This window comes from Botryllus schlosseri, chromosome 5, assembly GCF_051294905.1.
Source record: "Botryllus schlosseri isolate E-star chromosome 5, Bs_hap1, whole genome shotgun sequence".
Classification (NCBI taxonomy): domain Eukaryota; kingdom Metazoa; phylum Chordata; class Ascidiacea; order Stolidobranchia; family Styelidae; genus Botryllus; species Botryllus schlosseri.
In genome coordinates, this window is record NC_137240.1 from 11,974,470 (window position 1) to 11,985,719 (window position 11,250).

At 40.5% G+C, this 11,250-nt stretch overlaps 1 protein-coding gene across 1 annotated transcript; it reads right to left on the reverse strand.

Moving 5' to 3' along the window:
- Positions 1 to 2,187: 2,187 nt before the first annotated feature.
- Positions 2,188 to 9,307, reverse strand: LOC145439738 (uncharacterized). Its single transcript, XM_080317349.1, has 14 exons — positions 9,075 to 9,307; positions 8,843 to 8,960; positions 8,383 to 8,513; positions 8,150 to 8,299; positions 7,868 to 7,990; positions 7,384 to 7,553; positions 6,946 to 7,118; positions 6,498 to 6,695; positions 6,240 to 6,437; positions 5,776 to 5,937; positions 5,561 to 5,714; positions 3,260 to 3,421; positions 2,456 to 2,633; positions 2,188 to 2,387 (listed from the first exon to the last, which is right to left on the reverse strand). The coding sequence occupies exons 1-14, from the start codon at positions 9,248 to 9,250 to the stop codon at positions 2,264 to 2,266; spliced, it is 2,217 nt and encodes a 738-aa protein (XP_080173475.1). The 5' UTR covers positions 9,251 to 9,307; the 3' UTR covers positions 2,188 to 2,263.
- Between the last annotated feature and the right edge of the window lie 1,943 nt (positions 9,308 to 11,250).

Here is an 11,250-nt window from a genome sequence, read left to right on the forward strand (position 1 = left end):
TTCTACTCTATATCTTTTGATTTAACGCGGACGTGAACTTCAAAGTCTCTACCATGGTCTACTAAACGCTTCGACTGCTAAAAGTAGGAAGCCAACTTGGTCAAGACTAAGGTAATAACCACGCGAGTTTTCTGACACTGCCAACACCCTAATTGATATTTGGAAATGTCAATCTTCGGCCAGTTCATTGAATTACCGTTGGTATTGTTACAGTTTACATGTTAATTGTGCGTACAATATATAATATATATTGTATATAAATTATCATTTTGACACGACAATAACATCTCATACATCAGATTATTTATAGGATGAAAAAAATACAGTGCGGAAGATATTGAGTACATAGTGGCTCCCTAACTTTTGTTGTTGCGACATATTTGTGAAAAACATGATGGACTTTCGACGCACCGCTAATCGTGGCTTTTACAGTGATTTTGTCTCGCGCCAGCGGAGTGAATTAATATCTGCGCAATGTATTTTTATTACGTAATAAAATGTCTGGTTAGAAAGCGGGTTGGTGGCGGACATACACACTACACAGAATCAACATCTACTATTCTATCTAACTATCTATCCGCGAATCTGCCACTTTGGGCTGTATCTATATGTTAATGATATTGTTGTTGTTTGTGGTCTGCCGACTTGTAGCATGGCCCACTATAGGCTTTTTATGACATCGTTTTCGCGGATCAGATGGCGAGAAGGAGCCTATAGATAAACCTCCGATACTAGGGAAGGGATTCTGGAAGTGTTGTGACTTCGGGATCAAATTTGAAATCCCGGTACTGGGATTTCGCCGGATTTGAGTGGAAGGTAATTAAATTTCATTCAGAGTTTCATCTTGTTCAAGTGCCTAATACCGATACTGTTCATATGGGTAAAAATTGGTTCAAAATCAATATAGTGACCAATTGCTGAATGATAAATAATTTTGGGGGAAATACAGTCGAGTAACACATTAATTCAGTGACCGAGATTTGGCTAGTTTTGTTTCCTGTGTAGTTATCTTGCGTTGATTTGTCACTCTAAAAGTCTATACCTAAAGAGCATTTGTCAATCAATATGAACCGCGCGAATGAACTGTATTCATTTCACTCAAATGACGTGTCACTCATGAGGATGTGGATATACGTCATCCTTATCAATCTTTTACTTCAGTGATGACGATTAACGGGCCCTCATCGTTAGTCAATGTTCAATGCTCATCCAACAGCAACATCCCGATACATACGGTATAAACACACTACAAAACATTGAACACAAAATACCATGTGATGATATGGACAAGCTACTGTGCGTCATGTTGTTAAATATTCAACGATTACAAGTTTCTCGATGCCCGTTGTGTGACTTCATTGTTCAACTAGCAGATTAACTAGCATATGAAATATGGCTTGGAGGAATGTAAGTCGGAGCTGATGATTCGATTTTACTATTTCAAAGGCCGATGATAACTTCGAAGATGATAAGATCCACGAACCTGTTCGGCGCGCCGCGATCGCCCGCAACTTTTCGTATATGTACGCTGCGTTTCATGCAGTCGCGCCGGACTTCGCTGGTAATGGCAGTGCGCGACGATTCCCGTCAAAAGGTCACGACCTTCTATTCTCAGACGCAGTGCGGAGAGGCCTATTCGCATTGACGACCGACCTTGTCTGCTAGTCGGTATCATCGACGATCCATGCGAAGCGCGAAGAACCCGATAGCTCGTTTTCTTTCGTCGCAGAACACAGTTTGCCTGCGAGCGGACGGGCCACTCGTGGTACAATCGGCGGTTGCATTATAGTAAGGTGCAAGGTATTGAATAGCGCAAACTCTGTCGGGATATCGGCTATGTTTGAAAATAATTTGACAATGACACCATCTACGTTTTCCAGTAAATTATGTATTTTATCTGTGCATTTTATCGTGTATGAATTTTATCTTACGATGACGCGAAAAATATATATAGCAAGATATTGTACACGTTTTCGTCACAAATCGATATTAGTTAGCCTCTGTTTTTCTTCAACATGCCTGGGATTATTTAGATCGCATAGCAAGTTAGGCTATATGTCAGAAATCTGCGATTCCCCAGGATTTCACTCTTTGGACACCGATGCCCAGAAATCGAATTTATCGCATACGCTTGCCTGCACTGAGGAATCTTTTACATTTGAAAAACTTGCACCAAAGTAATCGCAATCGCATTGGAGATTAACCTTTATTCATTGAAAGCGTCGTCATAATTTCAAGGCTCCATACTCTACGAACGAAACAGCTACAACTTCAAGGCTTTGGCGTAAATTCTCATAGCGAGCAGTTGAGAAATGATCTTTGGCAAGTCCACCAGATCGAGAGCGTGAATGAACTTATTTTGAGCTTCAACAGCTGTAAGGTCTTTGCTGGAATCATCAAAGAAATTTAATACTGACCGGCAACAGTGAGAATAGACTATATTACTGGGTCTTACTTCACTCTTCGCCAAAATTTAAATAGCGTTTCTATCTGCTCTTGTTCCGACAAAGATTTATTTTTCGCCACCGGTACGATATCGTCGTATTGCAGACGCAGCTTTGCACATGTTCTATTGAAATCGTCCACATCCAAGTTCCTGGATGCGTACTCCATCATCAGGTGAAGCAGTTTCTCTGCAACATTGAATTGGTCATTGAGAAAGTTGTTTAATTGACTTCCTGATCTGGTATGCACCCTCGATACAGAATCAGCGCTGGATAATGTTTGTTGGAACAGTATCAAAAAGTTTCTGAATATGTTTAGTGTCTGGACAGCAGATTCAGATAATTGCAGTTTGTGTAAAATATTCGCCCAACTCGTGATGTAACACCTCATACTGCGGGAGTAAAATGTAGGGGACGTTTTTAAGTTACATAATGTGAGCCGAGGGTTGCGAGGGTTCGTATCACGCATCATTTTCCGATTCCTGCCGAGGTAATAATGAAATGTACCACCACCGGTTGCATACGGTTGTTTCTTTATTGAGTGAATTCGCAAGAGGACCTCATCTGTATGTTTCACCGATTTTAGTGACGATGATGTAAAATGTTTTTGTCCGTGATATTGTTGCGGCACACACACCGACTCATGATACACATATGTGCATTGTGCATATGCATACCATGAGTGCATGATGTGCATATGCAGCCGGACAGGGGAGATGCATGCTATCCCGGACATGCTGAGCACCATGCAGGACAGCCACGGATACCAGTTGTACTTACTTTGGCCTGACCAGGCTGGTATTTATATGACGCACCTTCTCTTTCTTCAGTACTGACGACGTATCTGCTGATTGGTCCCACCTGTCCACAATCCGCAAGTTCTCGGGGTGGATTATTGACTGGATTTCCATCAACGTTAAAGAATTGCAATTTGTTGAGATCGCCAAGCTTCACCGGAAGCTGTTCGATATGGTTACCTTAAACATACTAATGGTTGGCAAGTGGAACCAACAGCACAACTCATCCGTTTTGGAAACGCAAAAGGGAAATAACACATTCGCGTGCATCGATAAAGCAAACTAGCGGATTGGACTGAGAAAGCAAGATGAATACAGAACAATGTTCAGGCGATAAGGTATGATGAGTGAATGTAAAGTTGAACTAGCGGTTCTCTAAGGGGGCGATTTCGGGAGCTAAGAGGATGCCAGAGAGTCGGCAAACCACGATTACTCGCCAGGATACCTACGTATTATCGATCCAGTCTCTACATTAGAAGGGGTGATCAGTAACGATGTACTTCCACTTTTTCGGAGAAGTCAGTTAGGTCCTCCCTGCGTGCGCTACTTACACAAGTAGTCAAGTTTTAGAGTGCTGCCACTTTTCTATTAAACAGTTTTTAGACAAATTTGCTTACTTTATACATAATGAATTTTGTGAAGTAGAAACTAGTTTTGGGATAGGTCTGCATCACTTTTCTGAGAGATATTGTCACAACAGCTCGTTGACATAACAATGACAACATATAAATATCGCGGCACGTGAATATAGTCTTGAATTTCGTACCTATACTAGTACTTAGTACTGCCATTAGTAATTTAATTTGGTTGATAGATATTGCAATTTCGAAAGTATACAATAATACATATACCTTCGACTAACTGCTAGACTGCAGAGGTCTCAAACTCAAATGTGCTCGCGGGCCAGTTTTCCAGTTTTGACGACGCCGCGGGCCGCAGCATTTATAGGGGTATTCTATGTCTTTCCAAGTAGGCCTTATTTGGCGGGAATGAATTGTCGTATTGAATGTGAGCCGATCCAGCAGACTGACAGTAAACACACGTCGTCAAAATGTGATTTACTCTTGTATCAATGTAGGACTGGCACGAAAAGAATCATCACATTTATAGGTATTTGAACAGAATTGTAGTTGCACTTGATATAGATTAATTATAAGATATAGACACCATATGGGCGGACAAATGTATGATGCCTTCATAAAAGCTATCGGGTTATAATTTTTCAGCTACTATGAATATTTTGAATTTAACAGATTGATAATAGAGACTGATCTGATATCAAAACATTTTCAAGTTGAGCATTGTAATTCCAATCCAGGATTCGACTATGCTTCTGATAAGTTATATAGGGCATTAATCTCATGGCCAAATATCTTCAAATATAGGAGCAGAAATAATATAAATATAATATAAATATAATAATGAATGTGTCCTAGTGATTGAAATGTTGCAACGCCGAACGGCCCATTGCTGTTACATCGTTGGAGTGTACCACTACGGTACTCGGTACCTTTAAGATGGCCTTAATAACATGGTTTAGAGACCGAAGACGTAACTAACAGATTACAAATTGTTGCCATAACTACTTGCTTAGTTAGCGAAATACCAAGCTGCGACCTTCTGATCTATTACTATTCCCCTGACACGCGATTAGTTTTTTGCGTCCATGGTTCTAGCAAATTCACGACATTCCGAGTCACTCAAAGTCCACTCGAGTCATTTTCATTTTGCCATTGAGTTAGCCCGAGTCTGAGTAATCCCAAGAAAGGTCGCGTCCAAGTCCAACTCACAAATTTCAGTCACGAATCGTCCAAGGGTCAGGTTTTGTCATCATGAATTGGAAATGTGGCGAAATAGTGAATATTCCACTGCATGGTAGCGTTTGCAATTGATGTGATAGTGAAGTTTGATGAATAGTTAAAGGCTTTCGGAGCAATTTAAGAGGGAATTTCCACTTTATAAGCTGAAAAGATATATGTGACACTTCCATATTGTCAAATTATTGAAAATTTAAAATGCCGTCGCGGGCCGCACAAAATGCTCCGGCGGGCCGCATGCGGCCCGCGGGCCGCGTGTTTGAGACCTCTGTGCTAGAGAATGCCACCCTTCCAGCAAATATACTTTTTTAAATTAGTAACTTGAGCACTTCGAAGACCTTCATTTCCTACTTCAAACTTGAAGAAGCTATGACATGTTAGGAAGATCGCTGTTACTACTGATTGAGTAGAAATTTACGACGTTTGCTCGGCTTCTACTTGGCTACCAGCTGTACATTAATCACCTGTGTGTATTATTGGAACGGATTTAGCGAAGGCTCACCACTAAGATCCAACGCCTCGAGTTCAACCAAGTCGCAAAATGTAGCGGGTAAGTCGGCCAGGTCGTTCGCGTGCAGTGATAAGCGGCGTAGGTGTGAGCAGTTAGCGAGCGATTCTGGTAGATGCTTTATTCGGTTGTTACCCAGCTTTAAAACCTACGAGAAATCAAGTCAGTGACCGAAAAGTAGCAATTGGTATTAATTTACGCCAGTAAACCTCCAGATCTTTCAATTCTGCTATGTTTTCCGGGAGCGTTATTGCTTTTCGGCCGTATCGCTGTTCATAATCCAGAACCCTGAGATTTCGTAGGAAGCATATGCGTATCGGGAACGTGGCGAAACCATTGTTGCGTAGTTCCAGATGGCGTATTTCTGTGAGCTTTAAAAATATCTTTTAATTCGGCATCATTATATTTCCTGCATTGATCAGCTGCCATGGAATCGCTAACAGGTCAATGTAGGGACGGCAATGAGCTATAAAGAACACCTTCAATCATTTCGGATATTTAGCGACACCCGGTGATACATGCATTAGTATCATGCCAATTGCCCGTTGCCCACGACACTGATGCACCAGTTATATCAAGCAAAATTATCGAAGAATGCTTCCAATGAGAGTATCACAACATGGAGTAGTCGCTGCATGTTTCACAGCAGCTCATCATGAAGATCCTCACTCACATTTTGTATTTGAAACGGCAAATTAGTGATGTGGTTGTCGTTGAAAAGAAGCTTGTTCAGAGTCGTCACGAAGCACAGCTCGATGGGAAAATCCTTGAAGTTATTTTTGCTCAAGTCGATTTCGCGTAGTCGCTTCAAAAACCTGATTTCGCTCGGGAGGTATTGCAGTAAGTTGTTTGAAATATCCACCTCTTCAAGCTAGACATACAGAAGAAATGTCGGAATGAATGGTATAATGCAGTAATGTCTTCCACATACCTCCGTAAGATGACACAGGGCTGTAGGAAATTCGATGAAACGATTCTTCCTCAATACAATTTTTCGCAAATATGTCAACGATATGACATCTTTGGGCAATCGGTACAATTCATTTTCACTCAGATCTATGACATGGACTCCCACCAAGGAGCACACGGCCCTGGGCAGATTTTTCAAGTGGGTGTTGCCAATATATATCTGCAGAGGAAAATCAATATCTCGACGTTGTAATTCAACACAATTGCGGATACACGACAATCGCAGACTTCACGTAATACCTGCCTTGGGAAATGCTATGTTTATATCTGAAAAACTATCTTCGTTGCGCTTATTATTAGCCATTATGGTACAGTATGCCGAGAAACACCGATAGGTCTAATTCTCATTAGCATACTTTTTATTTATTGAGCAGTTCCACGAACTGTTGCGTCACAGTCGAAATACTTGCCTCTTGGAGTTGATTCATTACTTTCAGTTCGATAGGGATGTCTCCTAACTCGGCATTATCCATCAAATGAAATACCGTTAACGACGACAAATGTGATATTGATGTCGGAATTGCGTCAATGCCTCCAAGTTTGTTATTCCCAACGTACAGCTCAGTCAAACTCTCCAGACACCCTGTAACCAACATGTGTTATTTCATCTTAGTGCGATGTACATTTCACTCATAGAGTGGTGTATAACAACTATCTATAATGATTTGAATATTGCCTACAATTAAATAAATACAGAACAAATTGCCCTTATTTCCAATCAATGATCTATAATTCTATATTCTACAGATGCAAATCAGACCTAATCAGTGTACAGAATAACATTTCACTTGTTGGGTCTCACGTTCAGAGCTTCGATTTTATAAGTCGTAAAATTTCAGGACGATTACCGACTGCCTCATTGATTTTTGTCAGTTGGTTCCCTTCGAGTCCTAATATCTGTAGAGCTGAGCAATATTTTATTTCTTCAGGTAGGTCTGTCATTTGATTCCGATTCAATCCTAAAGATCGTAACTTTTGAAGCATGCAAATTTCACCATCGATGCTGGTGAATTCGTTCCTGAAATCGATGTCAACAACTTCAGTTAGGTATCGGCAAAATAGACCTTTATAATATATACTTTGATCCAAGGCAGATTCCTTGAAAAGATATGATGCAACTATATATGGTCTATGGCTGCGAGTAGACAATATAGGGGCAGTCGAGCATATTTGACACACAATTTGTAGCAGCAATATTTACGGCACCATGCCGAATACAATTTGTATCGGAATTGGCAAGATATGATTCACATTTATCTGATTAAACTATCGCACTCTCTAGTAACATATAAAACTTTATTTTTCTGTATGACGGACGCTCTGGCATCTTACCCGCATAGAACAAGTTCTTCTAAATCCATCAGACGGTAGAGCTGCTTTGGCAATGTGCTCAGTAAATTGTCATCAAGCCGGAGCTCTCTCAAGCATTTCATCTTCTCGATTTGTCTGGGTAAACTGCGGAAGACATTGCGGACGTATACGCAGGTATATAAGAACAAAGCAGCGTTGCACAGAACTAAATCAACTCGACAATTCATGAGAAACGCCAGTAGGCGAGATTCTATGTATTGGAATGATGCTGGCGTGCCATTTCTGAGACATCGTAACGCTTACCTCCCGATTTTATTTCGCGAAAGACCGAGTGTAATCAAATTTTTCAACTTGGTTACCGGTGTCGGAAAATAATCAAATCTGTTTTCGCAAAGGCCCAATATACGCAGTGAGTCCATGAAGGTTCCAATATCCTGGGGAAGGTCGCGCAGTCTGAATATATGAGATTAACGAAAAGAACGTCCCAATTACACGAATACAATACATGCAACGTACGGGAAAGATAGCGAACTCACTTGTTCCCATTTAATCCAAGAACTTCGAGTTTCCATAGGTGAACGAAATCATCTGGCACTGATTCTATTTCGTTATTGTTGGCGAAAAAATGTACCAGCTCTTTAAGATTCGAAATTCGACTCGATAGTTTCTGAAGTTAGGCCAGAGTGAGTTTGTTGCTAGTTCATATTTCGGTCAAACATCTGTCGGTTGAATCGCATTCTTATGAAGCAAACTAGCGTATTATTTCATGTTTTAAATCCCAATCAAAACATATCTACGGAGAATGTGAGATAGAACTATAATCGTGCTATAGTTAATAAGTGGAGGCCTATAGTGGTTCTAAAGTTATTGAAACCGCGAACAACACGACACGTAACGGAATTTATTTGTCAATACCCTGCAACAGCCTTCAAATGGCAATATGCATCAGCAAGATTTAGGTGTGGTAGCCTAGATACAGTTCATGTATATACGAACCTTTATTTTGTTGTGACTGCACTCAATGTATTGGAGGCTCGGCAACTCGCATAGTGCAGACGGAATTTCTTCGATTCTATTGTGTTTCATGGAAATCGCGTGCAGACTTTGCAGTTTTCTGTTAAGTAATAGCCAATCACAAAGCTGTGCTGCTAAATATTTATCATTTACGAACATTTCAACGTTTTGCATTCGAGAATTTGCATACTGTGAACATCATGACGTATGATACCTAATTTGCGATGGAATCGACTTGATGTCATTGTTGTCCAGTATAATGCATTCCAAGTCATCAATTTCCCATAAAGCATCCGGTATCTTCTTCAGTCCATTATCCGATAGGTTTATAGTAAGCCACCCTCCGGGCCCCCGGAATGTCGTACTCCGCAAATCCGCCACAACTGTCATTACATTATAAATGTGATATAAAATATATTATTCCCTTGAAAAACAAATTCATGCCCCATTAGTCCTATGATACAGATTAGCTAAAGTAGACTCACTATCTCATAGTAGCCCACCCTTATTGAAGAGTGTCATAGTATAGGCTATTACCAGGTGACTAGCCCACTATTGCCACAAGATGCGGTGCAAAACATCAAACCATTTTCATGGTCCAAGATTCAATTGTGTAAATGTTTCCACTCTCACACGATACATTACAAAGTTGATCAACGATCAAATACATATACACGCAGAAATCCAAAACAATTGACTACGGAAACTGCATACGAGATGAGGCTTCTTTAGTGGTATCGTATATCTCGTTGTTGGATGACACCTCTAAATGACATACCAAACTAATGGTATGCTTAGGCTAGCGTATTCCATAAATATAAATGAGGCCGCTGGGAAGCAGGTAAACATATCAACATCTACTCGATACGACGTTGCACCACCAATTTTATGTCTTCAATTTGCTCTATCATGCCTTTCAATAGCATAAATGGTATGCTATTTGAATCGTCACTGCTACACTGCTACACTTCTTCCCGAATTTAAGCTAAACCTTTGCGGGCTGTTATTTCTGAAGTTGGATATATCTAACATCCATCCGCGTATGCTACTATGCGACGCAATATTGTTATGTAGACGGTTATTTCTTTGATACATCTGGCTCGGGCGGATCATCAAATAACTTGAATAAATCGCCTGGTATGAATGGTATAATGTAGCAATCCATTGTCGCCTGAATAAAAGCAATCCAGTCTATTATTTACTTAACAAGATCCCCCTATTATAATAGCTAACATTACCCAAGCCTCAGCAAACATGACTCTGCGCTAAGCCTATTGTGGCCTATTGACTCGCGATCATTCATCTTCAGCACCGCATATTTACGGTCACAAAAGCAAAATATCCCACAATACCATGTGAAATATTTCGTCGTGTATATGGAAAGATAATAATTGAAGTTAAGTTAGCATACATTACCATAAGTATCTCGTAAACACTGATCAACGAGTATAGCTGTTATAGAGCTTGGTTAAATCGAGTAGCATGGCGATTCGATTCCGACTCCAGCATTTGAGTATCACCTATGATTTGATGACATTCTAACTTAACGCGATAAATTACTTGTAACGTTCAACTATGCATCTTTTTTCTGTGGCCACGGGGAAAATAATGCCGGTTACACGTCATCAAAAATAATAATTTATATCTTCACCATGAGTATTCCAGAGCGCTTTGCGACAATACTGTCGGTCGACCACTACTTTACAGAAATGTTGCTTACATGGATATTCTTAGGTCTTTAATTTACGGCATATGCTTTGGATACTTTGCTTATAGTTATGAGTTATGACTAGTGTCATCAAGATGATTTGAGTGCTCGAATAGGAATCGGTTACGACAGTAATAATTAGAATCGAAAATATGAGAAACGGTTCTGTTATACTTTTGTTGCTTTCATTTCAACGCCGAAGCCCTAAAATCTCATTCGACCAAATCACAGAATACAGAACATGAAGTACAAGACTTATTACACGCGTTCATAGAAATGACATTTGTGTGAGTTAGGTACCGAGAGAGAGAGAGAGAGAGAGAGAGAGAAGGAGAGAGGGGGGAAAGAGAGAGAGAGAGAGATGATATTCATTCTTCCCTGCACCGTCGAGATGCTTTGACGACGGAGATGCGATACGACCGCAATGTGATCTAGTCTGCAGCCCCGTTTTTCTCCTCCATGCTATGCGTGGATGCTGAGCGCCTGGCAGGATAGCCGCGCGGACACCAGTTTTCGAGTATATGATCTAAGCCAGCCGGGGATTCAACCCAGGATATACGGAACAAGAAGCCGGACGCATCACTATCTCGACCGCGATCATTGTCACAAAGCGATATAGGTATGGTTCAAAATTACTTTTCTTTAATGTGCTGCAACTGACATTACTATCAGTTCATATCTG

Bases quoted from the DNA above. Each gene is read 5' to 3' on its own strand.
- LOC145439738 (XM_080317349.1), bottom strand. From the start codon at position 9,250: ATGACAGTTGTGGCGGATTTGCGGAGTACGACATTCCGGGGGCCCGGA. The intron at 8,300-8,382 runs GTGAGTTCGCTA...TCATATATTCAG, and splicing joins CTTGGATTAAATGGGAACAA to ACTGCGCGACCTTCCCCAGG. The intron at 5,715-5,775 runs GTTTACTGGCGT...GATTTCTCGTAG, and splicing joins CAGAATTGAAAGATCTGGAG to GTTTTAAAGCTGGGTAACAA.